The 16,392-nt window shown below is 36.4% G+C and overlaps 1 protein-coding gene across 1 annotated transcript in view; it reads right to left on the bottom strand.

The window, feature by feature from the left end:
• LOC107663995 (diacylglycerol kinase delta-like) overlaps positions 1-16,392 on the bottom strand; it is a 61,214-nt gene that overhangs the window by 15,075 nt on the left and 29,747 nt on the right. Inside the window, exons 5-6 of the mRNA XM_016454439.1 lie at positions 4,091-4,195; positions 3,192-3,324 (exon numbers count right to left, since the gene is read on the bottom strand). Coding sequence (XP_016309925.1) covers positions 3,192-3,324; positions 4,091-4,195 — 238 coding nt within the window. The remainder of the gene's footprint in view (positions 1-3,191; positions 3,325-4,090; positions 4,196-16,392) is intronic.

Genomic DNA, 16,392 nt, shown 5'->3' with positions numbered 1-16,392 from the left:
GTGACAACAGCACTGGAAAGTGCTCCTTAATTATCGCTCTCTAGACCACTGCGACCACACATAACCACACCTTTTTGCCTAATTCAACGTGACCCCAGGAAACTGTCGTACTAAATGGCGTCTTGATGTTTTGGTGGAAAATCAACATTAGGAAACATTAGGATGGCGGTGATGACGAGGCTTGTATTATTCACAAAGTAGTGTGAGTTTCACTTGAATTTCTCATTAAAACTGAGGCGTGAGTGAGAGGCTTAGTATTTTTACTTCCTGCTATGCGAGAGCCAATGACAGTCAGCCGAGTTTAATGAGCACCATCTGCATATCTCTGAAAGTAATTAGCACTCTCTTTCCACATGATGTCACACCATTAGCATGCATAATGCATGATCCTGGATGTGGTATTTTTAGTGAGAGTGTTTTAACCTGCCAGCATGTACTTTGAGGTGATTCTAGACATAACTCAAAAATAGCCACAAACTTCAACATCAAGATTTTATATGAAAACAAACAAACAAACAAAAAAGCTGTAAAATACACAAAATGTTTATGAATGTACACAGGAAAGTATATATTTTAGGTGCTGTGATTGGTCACCATTTCTGTCAGTATTTTAAATATACTTTTATTTTATTTTATTTTATTTTACAGATTAACCTTTTATTCATAAGTATGTTCATATTGTGTATTAATAACTGACTCATATTCCAAAAGTTGTCTTTCTAATCTTGTATCAAATTATATTGTATTATCAAATTTTAAGCCAGTCATCTAAATCATACAGTATATATATATATATTAGGGATGGGAAGATTCCCCGATTTGCTCGGTGCATCGGCATAAAAAGTTAACGATGCGATGCATCGGTTTAAAAAGTGTGCATCAGCTATAAGTTGGCATTTATATCGCGATTCGCGATACATCATTTCTAATATATTTGCATCGGCAAAAAACTATTTATTTATATATAATTACTAGTGGATGCGCTATACTTTTATTATTTAGAAAGTGACCAATAATCTATGACCAAAATGTAGATTGATTTCTCCTCTCTATCACCACTGCTGCTGCGTGAATATGACGCATCACAACACCACGGAGACCCGAGGAAAAACTGGGATTAAAGTCCAAAACCTGACTTGAAATAATCTAACAAGTCAATCGGGGCTAAAGCGGTACCATAAACAACAAATTAAGTTCACACAATCTCACTAATTTGTGCATTTGTGCACGCCTTAATGTTGATCATGGATCAAATCGTTCCACCATGGCTAACAGCGAATATATCTGTGCTGTTTAATGCATCTGAGACGTTGTGTTTTCCTCAGTGCATAACGGACATGTCAGTTATATTCTTCATGTGTAAATGTTAGACAGTCATGCAAATATATCAATTTTTGCTGTCAGGAGTGGGCGAGGCTTACACGAGAGCAACGACCGCAGCTGCGCGCATGCGCGCTAAACAGACGGAGCGCAATAATTCTGAGTAAAATATACATTTTGTTAAAATATTTGTTGTTGGACATTAAATGTCTTTTGTAGAATTTTAAACCTACATGTAAGTGTATTTTTATGAGTAACAGTTTATGAGTAGCAGTAACTGTAAAGGGACTATTGTAATGGGTAAATCAAATGTAAGTTAGTACAGTCCTAATTACTAAGCTCAAATGAGTTAATGTGTTTCTTATAGCAGTTAAAATATAGTCATTTTCTTTATTATTTATTTTTAATTCAGTGATTTTAACTTTTAATTTAGTTATTTTAATGCTTTAAAGAGCAATTTTAGATAGTTCTAATGTTCTAATGTTCTGCTATCTGTTCCGCAAACTATAAAAGGTGCAGCTGTCATAAAACCAGAGAGAAAGGCTGCATGGCTAGAAACTGTAAAAAAAAAGTCAAATAATAGTATGCGAGACAGTGGTAATATCATTATGTTCCTATTGGTCAGTGTTAGAGGAACTCAGCTTAGTCTGACAGCCTGCTTTAGACCAGGTTAGTTTCTGTATTGTGTTGAATCGGATCAAAACAAAATCGGATCGCACTGCATCGTAACAGGGGTGAATCGTATCGCATCGCATCGGTAGCGGCTTCATATGTATCTTTAATGTATCGTATCATATATCGTATATATATACATTTTTATTTATTACTTTTATTTAGTTTTGGATATTTCAGTACTTCAAGTTAATCTAAATGAAAATGACAACTGTTGTCTTGGCAATTGGCTGAAATAAAACAATTTTAAGTTTGACTTTTTTTAAATATATATATTTTTTTTTTTCAGTTAATGTTTATTTTGTTTTAATTAATGATTTTTTATGTTTTTTTGTTTTACTTTTAGTTAATGGTAATATAATATAATATAATATAATATAATATAACATTATATAAATATTAATTTTTGTTGTTTTTATTGTTTTTTTTGTTTGTTTTTCCAGTACACAGCTGCTTTTGAACTACCATCAGTTGAAAAATGTGCTTTTTGCCCACATATGGTGTAGCATCTAACAGTAGGATCTAACTACTGAAATTAACCAGAAAAACCTTTTACTTTTCAATAATTCACCTTCAATCCGTCTTTTCAACCCTTCCCTTCCATTCCCCCTTTATAAGATCCCAAAAATTCCAGACAGATAAAATCCAATCTCATTCTACAAGCCCATTCTAATTATCGTTGAATATCCTATTTCACTCAAAAAAGATGTCCGATTACTGAAGCACAATTGGCTGTGATTGGTGTTTGAAGTTGACTTTAAAAGTGGTTCTGCGGCAGACAGGTGGAGTGTTCAGGATACCTGTTTGAAAAGGATTTTTATATCTGCAATCTCAACTGTTTTTATCTGATTGATGTGCATTTTAATATAAAAAGCAAACACATCATATCCTTGAAGTGGAAATTATAAACAAATAAAAGACAGATACCCGGCGTCAGTGTATCGATTTATTATTGCATTGTGTTTCTGTCCAGATCTTTTCCCCATCTCAATTAGCTGTGCTTCTGCACTAAGTAGCTCTGACCAGTGCAATCCACTCTAATGCAGCCCTGAGCCATCCCTGACCACCCTTGACCAACTCTGATGAAAAAATGACACCTTTGGGGAAGGACAGCGAGCTGAGTGAAGCAGCTTCATAATTAAAGAGGGATTATCCGACACACGGGTTTGAGAAGCCGAGAGAGATGAACAGACACCTACCTTCACAAGAGAGGCCATGAGAAGTGACCCCTGAGAGGCTGTCCCGACAGACGTTACAGAAGGTAGGGCGAGCGTGGGAGCAGGCATACCAGTTGTGCATCCCTGAGAAATGTTCCACATTAAACTGTGCCGTCTAGCAAAGGAGAAGTTAAGACAAATTGGCAGCGCCAGGATAAGACTTTTTCAGAGCCCTTAAAACAAAGGCTACATTATTCAGCTCTCATACACACACATGCATCACACAGACTGGCACACATTTAACAGCCGCAGGTGTATGACACACAACCCTCCTGCATGCAACACCACACCGGCATGGGCATCTACCTGCAGCACCCTAAAGCAACAGAACAGTGATTTAAGAGGCCAGTTGTCGGTTTGATGCGTCTTGAATGTTAAAACGATTGAATAGGGAGGACGGCGCCCCCAGTCAGGGGTGCCAGCGGAGCGCTGGAGTTCTGGGTGTGGTATTGCAGAACACGGGGGCTGAGAGTCTTACATAACCATCTTCATCTCATATCAAAGTGAGCGTACAGTCAACACTCAACGCTGCAGTCCGCTCTTTCATTTACTGGTGTCAGATGTTAAAAACCACCACATGCACACATGCACAATTAGAGTCGGTCAATTAGCAACAACAAACAGAGCAAAATGCCTTTTTCCAGAACTATTTTAAACATAACATGATATCTATGCATAATATTTCAGATGCATATGAGAAGAGAAGAGGAAATCTGAAAGTAGGTATGTTTAGAAGCTGGATTTGAACACCCAAAGCATGTGGCGAAATACACAGGACCTGATTGAAAACAGTTAAGGGGATTCTAAGGCATGCATCTTAGAAGTGTGTTTGAAAAACAGTGATAGTTCAAGATGCAACTCAAGTCAAACAGCGTTCTTACCTCGTAATGCTCTCTGGATTGAACTGATTTCAGTGAGCTGATCCAGTCCTCCATTTCTTTCCTGTTCTCGGCGCACAGGATAAGCCTTCGGAACGGTGTAATTACCTACAGGGAGACAGAGATCCGGGGAGATGAGAGCGGAGCGTCTCACCCGCCTGCCTGACTGACTGCGACTGACAATGAGATCTCACCCTTCCCGCTCTTTAAGACGAGGCTCGGGACAAGCCGCCCCCACCCACCCCTCGCCTCCTCCTCGTCTCCTCTTTAACGGCCACCTCCACCCCTCAGGTCTTTTCCTCTCGACTCATTTCGGATGCTTGAGCGAGATTTAGGCTGACAGGCGGAGAGCCCGAGAAAATGCTAAAAGCCTGTTTCATAACAGGGGCAGCCTCCAGGCGAGTCAACCCCTGCGCTTTTAATATCACTATAATTTATTGACAACACCACCCTTAACATCTCCACATGCACACGGCAGCATAACAATTGTTTTCGCTGCAAAGCGTGTGGTGAAGCAGGTGATACAGTCTTTAGGGAATTACAGCTTACCACCTGCACCGAAGCAACAGCGCAGATTCCTACATAAATCACTTTCTCATTTTGGCCACTCTGGTTTTAAAGACGCGAGAGATTAATTTAGGTCTTTTTTTTTTAGATTTACAATATTTTAGAAATGTTCGATGCAAAATATATGACATTTGGTGGCCAGTTATCTCAGGATAAAACTGTGGGAATTCCCGATTTACAGTTTTGATCTGATTTTCGATCCTCAGATGTTGCTCTTTTATAGCTCAATAGGCTTGACTACTGAGTTCTGAGTGAAAATTCTGAAAATGAAAATTCTGTCATCATTTACTCACCCTCATTCAAACCCTTAAGACTTTTGTTCAACTTCATCTTCAAATGAAGATATTTTTAATAAAACCTGAAAGATTTGTGTCCCTCCTTTGAAAGAGCATTCCACCAAACTTTCAAGCCTCAAAAACTTAATAAATGCACCATAAAAGTACTCCATATGAACCATAACCGCTTTATATGACGAACAGATTTAGGCTTTTATTCATATAAAACATTGATCACACATAAATAGAGCTCATTGTATGTTATAAGCTCAAATGTGCTTGCTTGAGGCAAATGATGAGGTTTGTTCTAAACATCACGCAATTAAAGGGATAGTTCACCCAAAAATGAAAATGCTGTCATTAATTACTCACCCTCATGTCGTTCCAAACCCTTCAGAACACAAATTAAGATATTTTTGTTGAAATCCGAGAGCTTTCTGACCCTTCATAGACAACAAGGGAACTACCATGTTCAAGGCCCAGAAAAGTAGTAAGGACATCATTAAAATGGTCCATGTGACATCAGTGATTCAACCTTAATTTTACGCAACTATAAAATAATAGTCATTATTTTTGTTTTCTTTGCACACAAAAAGTATTCCTGTGAGCTTCATAAAATTACAGTTGAACCACTGATGTCACATGGACTATTTTAATGATGTCCTTACTACCTTTCCGGGCCTTGAACATGGTAGTTCCCTTGTTGTCTATGGAGGGTCAGAAAGCTCTCGGATTTCAACAAAAATATCTTAATTTGTGTTCCGAAGATGAATGAAGGTCTTACGGGTTTGGAACGACAGAATTTTAATTTTTGGGTGAACTATCCCTTTAAGGTTAAACTTTTGATTAACATATTTGATGCGCTATGAGTATCTGTATTGATCAGTGCTTATATGTGATAGTTTTGGTGGAATGGACTTTCAATGGAGGGACAAAATTGCTCAGGTTTCATCTTTATTGTGATTTGAAGATGAATGAAAGTCTTATGGATTTTGGATTGTTAACAGAATTTTCATTTTTAGGTGAACTATCCCTTTAGGTATCAAGTTTATCTACGAACATTTGAATTAAAACAGGACGATTTCGATATACAGTAAAAACAATAAAATCATTGTGGACAGCTGAGATGATTTGCTTGTTGCAATGTTCACATTGAAACCTCTGACTTTTGATGTCAGACTCTATAGCCTGAACCAATCTGAGCACTGTTTGAGACATTCTTGAGATATTTTTTGAACACATCAAAATACTATGTTTTCCAGTCTCCATTTGCTATCCTTTAGTCTCATTGCTGTCTAGGAGAAACTTGACACTCGACTGAAATTGTTGCATTAAAACATTGTTATAATACTTACTTGCTCCTATTCTTCATATCTATAATCTACAGTGAGCTGTCATCACAGATCCTAGTTTAGCTGCACAAGTGTCAGTGTTCTCAGCTAATTATAAAGAGCTGTAAACGAACCTTGTATTCCTGGCTGCATTAATGAGCTCACATGGATGCAATAGATAAAACCCATCTGTTCCTGTTATAAATGCCTCAACCATAAGTTGCCTCACTCATTTTTGGAAAACCAGCCATAACCATCTGGCATGATGGGGAATGAATCGTCTCTAATTAAGTTTTGCCTAGCTGGCTACTACAGTTTTCAGAAGTGTGGTTACCAAATAAACAACGCTATCGCTGTTACACAACGGCATACAATCCCTCTATGAGAAAACGCAGTGGCTATAGCTGCCGCAAGAGTGGATTACAGGGGAATGCACTGAAGACAGCAGCAGAGGTGCTGAGAGAGAATTACACACGCACCAGAGTAATGTGGATGTCAACGTTGTAGCTCATTATTTTTGCCATTTGAGCGACGGGTAGAGATACAGTAGCTTCATCTATGGCTTGTTAATTCTTGCTGTTTTTTTAGTGCTGTTGGATCTGAGTGTTTTCAACCCCCAGGCCCCTAAAACCCACAAACTCATTAGTGGCTTCTGTCTCCACTTCAGTATGACTTCCTTTACCATTTGACAATAAAGTCAAAGTCAAAAGGCATTAGCAGTGCATCATTAAAAGAATGGTCTGGGCTCAAAAAGCTCTATTAACAGCACTTGTTTTTAATTGAAAAATTTTGCAGTTATGCTAATGCACTTAGAGTCTATGAAGCAAGAGATCTTAAATGCATTTGAGTTTGGAATGGCATGAGGGTAAGTAAATAATTACTTTTTTTCTTTCTTTTTTCCCTTGTACAAGTCTTGTAAAGTGTCTATAATACTGTGATTTTAACTTAAATTCACTCTGCACTTTTTTGTTATATATATATATATATATATATATTTATTTAATTTAGTATTTTTTCTTTTTCTATTATTGTCATTTCTTTGTTATTTTATTTTATTATTATTGTATTATTATTTTTGGTAAACTCATCCTGTTTGAATGGTGCTACATGAAAAATGATTATTTTACTGTAAGTCCAGGTTCAGGTCAATGACAAAAAACCCATGATTTAATCTTTTGAAAATACAGTTTAAAACACATACATTTTAAAGAAATGTTTAAATGTAATGAGTCATGACATACTAATATGTCATGTGGTGTAACTATCAAATAAAAACAAAACAAATTGTGTTAAATACATGAATAAATATCAATCATTATTTTAGAAATAAGATATTGAATATATTTATCACGATAAAAGTATATATTCTAACAAAATTGTGAATTACTAATTCATAAATATAAGAAATTCATACGGTTTCGGGGTGTTGTGCCACATGACGTTACACCAGAATTGATCAGAATAAGTATCTTAAAAACATATTTTAAGACACAGTACTTATTGAAACAGACAGTCTTGAGGGTCTGAAGGGGCCTTCTCTACAATTTCTTGTTTTTTTTCTTCATATCTTGGATACTGCTGGTTGCACCACATGACTTTCTTTCAATTAAACTTCTTTAGTACAATTGTATCACCCTGAAATTTGACTGTATGCTGCAAAAATCTAAATGAACTTTTATTTTAAACAATAACAACATTGAATTGCTTCTTTTTTGTGCTTTTTTAAAATGTATTTTATAACAGATAAATTAATTAATCTCAATTAGCATTTCACCACAAATGCTGTCAATAGAGGTTAACTTAGAGGTTAACCCAAAATATAAATTGAAATGACAACCCACATTGCATAAATACTTAATAAGAACAAGCTTTGCAGTTTTATTTCTATCAGTCGTCAGGATTTAATGAAATAACCTCTTTTAAGGTGACTCTTTTGTCCAACCAGATAAGGTCATTTGAAGCGCAGAGTGTCTCTGGCAGCCCTCCAGTCATCTGAGGAGCCTCTTCTACAGGAAGACACTGGAATCTCGGAAGCCTCCTTCGTAAATACCACCCTGTGCCAGTGCACCACGCAGCTGCTATGTAAGGGCTCAGTTGTCCTTTACTAGCTTGTAAATGACAAGTGTTCTGCGAGGCATGTTTAGCAGTGCAGCACGGAGCTGTGAAGGGCAGTTCAGTCCGAGAACTGCAGCGTAGCGTCGCACAGCTTCATGTTTATTTATATGTTCACCATAGATACTGCAGATCTAAACCACAAGCATGAGAGGCTGCGTATCTTCTACAAAAACAAATAAAGAAGACACACTGTCCAGGCTGCGCTGTCAGCTGCGGAAAGAGCCGCTGGAATTTTCCAAGCGTGTTATTTCACATTTGTAAGTCGCTTTGGATAAAAGTGTCTGCTAAATGACTAAATGTAAATGTATTATGGTTTAAATAAATCTCAAGACCCCTTCAATCTGTTCTGTGCACTCCAACTACATATTTTTGATCATGTGCTTTATACATAAATACCCCCTATGAAACATGCCAGTTTGAGATCAGGGATCAGAAAGCAACCTGAAACAAGCCTAATTACATTTCCAGTTAAAAAATGTTGACTAGTTGTTCAGCCAAACCCCCCAACTATTTCATTTTGAAAATAAGTAATTTGCACATTGCTACTCTGCAGGACTGTTTGTTTGTGTATGTTTGTGGCCAAGTTATGTAGTAACTGTCAGTTAATGGAAATGCAGGGTGAAGAACCAGCAAAACCACCAAATTGAGAACCGGCACCATTTTGGTAGAAACTGGTCAAAGAAGTGGCACTCAAAAAAGCAGCAGTGAGGAAATGAATGGCTCTCAGACCAATGAGATAGTCCCCATTGACTGAGGGGGCTGACTGTTGTCTGGGGAAAGTGAAGCCGTTCCAGTTCAATACTCAGGAAAGGGCAGTCACCGCAGCAGAGACTTCTAAAGAGAGCATCCGTGTCAGACCAATGCTGCTTTATTTAACACAGGACTGGGTCTGACCTAATCAATGACACTATAGAACATTCTAGAGGTGATAGATTAAACCTTCATTGAAGCTCTGGGAGAAAACACCACTGGATTTGATGGAAAGCTCCTTGTGATCAGATAGATATCAAAGTCAGCAATAAAATGATGCCAAAACCACAAACCTAGTACTAAATGAATGACTCATACATTATTATTCATTTATTTATTATCATGTGTAATTTTTTTATGTTTTTTTTTTTAGGCAACGTGAATATATTACTTAACTAATACAGCAGGACATTAGGTTACAACAAAAATTTTAAAGGTCAGATAAGGCAGGGATATAAGGTAGGTATTTTCACCTTTTTACAATAATTTCTAAACAATAATCCTCCTCGGTTACGGTTCTTTTTTTAGCATTTCAAATGAATGCTGTTCTTTACATTTTTTTTTTAATTCATCAAAAACCTATCATGTTTTCCATTAAAATATAAAGCAGCACAACTGTTTTCAACATTTCACCATTTTGGTAGAAACTGGTCAAAGAAGTGGCACTCAAAAAAGCAGCAGTGAGGAAATGAATGGCTCTCAGACCAATGAGATAGTCCCCATTGACTGAGGGGGCTGACTGTTGTCTGGGGAAAGTGAAGCCGTTCCAGTTCAATACTCAGGAAAGGGCAGTCACCGCAGCAGAGACTTCTAAAGAGAGCATCCGTGTCAGACCAATGCTGCTTTATTTAACACAGGACTGGGTCTGACCTAATCAATGACACTATAGAACATTCTAGAGGTGATAGATTAAACCTTCATTGAAGCTCTGGGAGAAAACACCACTGGATTTGATGGAAAGCTCCTTGTGATCAGATAGATATCAAAGTCAGCAATAAAATGATGCCAAAACCACAAACCTAGTACTAAATGAATGACTCATACATTATTATTCATTTATTTATTATCATGTGTAATTTTTTTATGTTTTTTTTTTTAGGCAACGTGAATATATTACTTAACTAATACAGCAGGACATTAGGTTACAACAAAAATTTTAAAGGTCAGATAAGGCAGGGATATAAGGTAGGTATTTTCACCTTTTTACAATAATTTCTAAACAATAATCCTCCTCGGTTACGGTTCTTCTTTTAGCATTTCAAATGAATGCTGTTCTTTACATTTTTTTTTAATTCATCAAAAACCTATCATGTTTTCCATTAAAATATAAAGCAGCACAACTGTTTTCAACATTTATAATAATAATATTTCTTGAGCAGCAAATCAGCATATTAGAATATTTTTTGAAATATCATGTGACACTGAAGACTGGAGTAATGATGCTGAAAATTCAGCTTTGATCCCAGGAATAAATCTAATTTTAACATGTGTCAATATAGACAACAGTCCTTTTAAATTATAATAATTGTTTCACAATATTACTGTTTTCACTACATTTTGTAAGCCTTGGTGAGCATAAGATGCTTCTTTCAAAAAATTTTAAATGAACTTTAGTGTATATACAGTATTGTCAGCTAAGGTAATCTACCATAAATAATGGAAAACGGTAATATTTAGCTGTCTGATCCCTGTTACATGTTAGAAGCACTTGCTCTATCAAGGTTAACTACAGCCTATACGTAATTCCTCATCTCTGTCAGTTTGCACTGGTACACAGTGTTTTCATACCCCAGGAAAGAGATACTGCATTTAATTAAAGCACTACCTCTAAGTCTACATTATTTCACATTAGTGAGCCAGCGGATTCCCTCTGGACAAAATTGATTATTATTTCATTAGATCTAGCTCAGTCTATTTATGAACTATAATCTCAGGCGTGTCAGGCCCATTTTTTCTCCAAAAGATCATTAGGGGCATATCAACAAAGTTGATTTTTTTTCATAATATTTCCAATATCAATCTGCTTTTATCATGTAGATTTCATTATCATTGTTCCTGTATTGATCTGGTGTGCTGTACCTGACTTTATAAGATTATTCATCATTAAATAAGCTACATTAGTCGGAACATCACAGATAAAGTGTCTCAAACATGATTTAACTGTTTACAAAGGACTGTCAAAATAATACTGACAGAGTATTCTGCTTTGTCCTTTTAAAACAACAGCTCGATGTCCTGCGGTGTGACAAACTGAATTCAATTTAGAACTTTTTAAACACTATTTTAATTATTAGGCATGTCTCAATAATTTTAAAGACCACATAGAGTGATGAATAGAGACTAAATGAACACTTCTAGAAAGCACACGCATGGAAATTTTATGGCAATTTTAAAAATAAATAAACAAAATTAAATATAAAACGAAATAAATAGAAAATTTTCACACTAGCAGGATCATTTAAACTACACTATAAAAAAATATTTTTTCAAGTTAAAAATTCCAGTGGCAAAAATGCAGATTTTGGAGTATGTTTTACAAGAAAATATACAAGTTTTGAGTTTAATTATTTGTGAAATGTACTAGCTAATTTACTAGAGTGAAAATGGTTTCAAAGGAAATCCTACATTAGTGTTTTCACTGTACTTAAGGGAAACAAAGGTGATGGACCAAAAATGGACCAAAGATATGGACTTTCCCCATATACGTCCAAGCAAGTTTTAACCTAAAATCTGATCTGATCACATTTTGTGTCAAGTACGCACATGCAAACATACAGAAAACGACATTAACTCATTTAAACACTACACTGAAGCTGTTCTAAGTCTCTCCCAATTCCGTACCATCTCAACGATACGAGATGCATCAGTCTGCGCCATTAAAACCTAGCAGCATAAATACAAAATGACAAATCCATTTGCGTGCAGCCCCTTAAAAGCTCTAGCCGGTGCCAATTGAGGATAATGGAATCTTGTTCTCGAGAGCTGGCGACGAAAAGCACTTGCTGCTGGAAGCTTTGCCTCGCTCACGTGTACCTCAAGGTGCAGCGTCCTGCCTTTCCTCTTACACGCTCAGAAACCCAAGCAGGCAATGTCTCACAGACAGCTCAACCAGAATCTAAAGACAAGTTTCCATTCCGGTAGTGAGCAGAACCCAGATGGCAAGCGACACCGTTACAGCATTCATGCATATGCTGTCTGTGTGTAGTGCACTCACCAGCGATCTGCTCTCAGTTGCACCGCTGCTTCTGTAATCGCGAGCTGATGCCTGTGAGTGTGTTTGTTAAGGCTGGTTTCTCCAGGTCGCTCTCGCCCTCCCCAACCGCTGCAGAACCCTCCACCGCTCAAGGAACAGCCCACCGGAGACACATGCAATGTCACATGCACCACCACACTGAGCGCTTCCACATGGCCAAACACATGAGTGCAAATTTCGATGGACGAATAAAGAACAATTCCTGCATACTAAGTAGCCGTTTTAAGACGTCGCGTGTGTTTAGGCTGAGCCCTGTTCTCCATTACAGCTCCCTCCGGACCAGTGGCCAAGTCAAGCAGAAGCGAGTCATTAAGGAGAGTAGGCTAGCGTTCACCTCTTCCCATCATCCCACATCACTCGCTGTGCCTCCGTCCTCCAGTATCTTTCACTCCCCCTCCGCTTTTGACTGCAGCCCTTCACCGGGAGGTGTTTGTGAGTGACATCACTCCGAGGATTTCCTTTTGTTCTGCAGACAGATCACTTCTCTCTCTCTCTCTCTCACAGAAACGCACAGTGCTGTGAGCTATTTTTAGCAACAGAAAAAAAAAAAACACAACACGACTACAAAGCAGTAGGTTGCTAGAACTTGCTACACTGAGAAAAATACAGCAAAAAAGGAGCCCAAAGTGGCTGCGCATTATGAAAATTTGCCTGCGTTAGAAAAGAAAATTGCAAGGGAAATCCATTTTGTCTCGATAGTTTCTCCTAGAGTGCAATGAGATAAAGTGCAAATGGAGACTTTAGCTCATATCTACTGCTTTTCAGGATATTCTCTGGAGGATAAAACCCAGTAATCTCTCAATAATGCCACAAACCAAGATTTGTGCTCAAGATATTGTACAAGAAATCTGCAATCAAGTCTTCTCAATATGAACTCCAACATTTTTCATTAAATAGATTATAAAATAGATTATACCCTTTCTTTGTAAATAACTTTCTCATTTGCAACAGTTTTTATTTCTCCTAATGAAATTCAAGAATATAATATAATACAAAATATAATATAATATAATATAATATAATATAATATAATATAATATAATATAATATGCAGTGTGACAAACTTAATTCCATCTAGAACTTTTTAAAGACTATTTTAATTCTTTTTGATTATTAGGCAAGTCTCAATAACTTTAAAGACTACTTAGAATAATTAATAGAGACTAAATGAACACTTCTAGAAAGTACATGGAAAAGACTTTTAAAATTAAAAATAAATCAACAAAATTAAAGATTAAAAAACTAAACTTAAATTAATAGAAATTTTTCACACTAGCAGGACCATTTAAACTACACTATAAAAAAATATTTTTTGAAGTTATAAATTCCAGTGGCAAAAAAAATGCAGATTTTAGGATTTTGTTTTACAAGAATATATATATATATATATATATAATTTTGTTATTTATTTGTGAAATGTACTAGCTAATTTACTAGTTGGTTTCAAAGGAAATCCTACATCATTTCTGCTTTCAGTACACTGAAGAAAAAAAGATGATTAAAAATGGACCTAAGATACAGACTTTCCCCTTATACGTTCATGCAAATTTGAACCTATTATGATTTTACAAATTCTGGACACGTTTTGTGTCAAGTACGCACATGCAAACATACAGAAAATGACATTCTGAAAACTCATTTAAATGCATTGAAGCTGTTTTAAGTCTCTCACAATTTCTTTGTGCTCAACATATTGTACAAGAAGTCTGCAATCAAAAGTCTCCTCATTTTCTCATCAAATTATTCCAAGACCAAATGATCCAAGCTATGCTATTCAAATTAATTTATAGATTTTGATCACAATAATTTTTTTATTTGGGACTATGTTTTGGGACTGTTTGAAAAATGGATACTAATAAAACACAATCAAGCAGTGCTATCCATTTATAGCTTTATTACTTTATATCAGTTTGTGACTATTTTTATCTCTACTACAGAATTCTACAAGACACATCTGTTGCTACTTCAGTAAAACATAACAGAGAACTCAATTAAGTCTCCTGTGACATAAAAGAGCAACCTCTGAGCAATATAATTCTCCTGTGGGCAAACCTTCAAGAGCCTCAGGAGGACCATTAACCAGCACAGAACAAACTCCCTCATAGTGAAGTGTGTCATTTCTGCACGACAGTGTCAGTGGAATCACAAAAACAATGTTTTCAAATGGGTTTTGAGTGGGTTTGGCTTGCTCAGAAGTGTGTAATGTATTTCTGAAATCTGCAGATCGCCACGCTTGTTCTGAAGAAAAAGAACACACAATTTATTGCTAAAAAAAGCATCTACATGGGCCTCTCAATAATTTATAAGTATAATGAGCATCTGTTGTTTTTCTTGGCAGTGGGTGATTTCTTTTTCTGAGGGGAAAAAGCATTTGTTGGAGCAGGCGGAGCGTAGCAACTACCTCAGAGCATGTGTGTTACACACGCATCCACACGGCCCACTGTTAAACAATATGCCAGCGATCAAATCATCCAAAACATGCTCAGTGGAGCACTAACATCTCTGCTGCTAAGAATAACCCCTCACTCTCCGTTGTTCTTTTTATAGCCGTGCCTGGGGAGCCGGCCTGCAGTTTTTAGAAGGACACGACCACAGTCGCTGCTCCTCGGCCCATTTGATCTCAGCTGACGACACTTGTTACTTGCTCGCAAACACAAACACGCGTTATACCATGGAAAAGCACAACAATACAACCCTGAGGCAACATTTGCATGTTTCACAGTGCAGAAAATAAGTATCTTTCAATGATTTTCTAATAATGGACGTTTCTGGGTTCTCTGAAGCTTAAGTCGTTGTATGTCTATAGTGGTGAACGGAAAATAGTTTTAAAAAAATAGTTTTGTGTTCCCATTTGCTCCAAAAGCAAAATAAAAATCCTGTCATGCACAATCATGTTTCCAAAAAGTACAAAATAAATAAAGAGATTTACAGCAGTCAGAAGAGAGAAAGATGTCAAATTTACTGTCACTCCCTCAGATGTTGTATTAGAAACATCCTTTTGTGTGCAATGGTAATGTTTTCTTTTTGTAATTTAATGCCAATATAATAAAACACAAAGTATAATGTTAAAAATGTGCACTTTCCATTTTTAAAAGAAATATTTAAAAAATGTTTTGCTAGATTTATGATGTTAATAACTCTGGAAACGTGCCATCACAGTCAATTGTAAAGAGATTTGGATATTTACAGTATTTATCTGTTCTGAAATGGTAAAAGATAACAGAGATATGACATGATAATTGTTACGGTGCGCTACTGTGAGGAGCACGGAGACGAAGGAGCGAGGAGAGGAATTCAAACATATAGATTTTAATAACATCCAGGGAACAAGGAAAACACACGTAGCAAGGGTAGACATACAATTCCAGACGAGGGAGAACAGGATGGGCTAGAACTCAAATAGGGCAGATAACGAGGGGCAGACAGGTGAGGAGGAAAACTAATAACAAGGAACACCTGGAACTAATAGAACTAAATGGGGACAGGAACCGGAAGGACCAAATAAGGGCAAGGAAGGCACATGGGGAGCAAAACACACACAAAACTAGGAACAGAGTCTGACAATAATATAATATAATATAATATAATATAATATAATATAATATAATATAATATAATATAATATGATATAATATAATATAATATTTTCCAGCCTTTTGGAAGATATTTATCTGTTTTGAAAAGGTAAAGGATAACAGAGATGTGACATGATTTTATGAATAGTTGAGTTAGAGTTGAGTAGAGTTTGGATTGATTCATTTAAATGGATAGCTTGAAGTGATTCACAGAAATGAATTGAACTTGCTAACTGTAACAGCATCTTTGCTAATGAAGTTTTGATGGGTCCACAACATGCAACATACTGACTATGAGAAACTTTGCAAGTATATGTCAACTTATTCTACTAACCCTAACCTAACAGTCTACTCTTAGATTTAGCAGACATGTAGTTGCAAATTAATGAGAATTAGTTGACATGTAGTTGCAAAGTTACTTATAGTTAGTAGAATGTCT

This window comes from Sinocyclocheilus anshuiensis, unplaced genomic scaffold (genome assembly GCF_001515605.1).
Source record: "Sinocyclocheilus anshuiensis isolate Anshui unplaced genomic scaffold, SAMN03320099.WGS_v1.1 scaffold247, whole genome shotgun sequence".
Lineage (NCBI taxonomy): Eukaryota > Metazoa > Chordata > Actinopteri > Cypriniformes > Cyprinidae > Sinocyclocheilus > Sinocyclocheilus anshuiensis.
The sequence above is the reverse complement of the archived record's forward strand: the minus strand, read 5'-3'. Positions and strand labels throughout refer to the sequence as shown.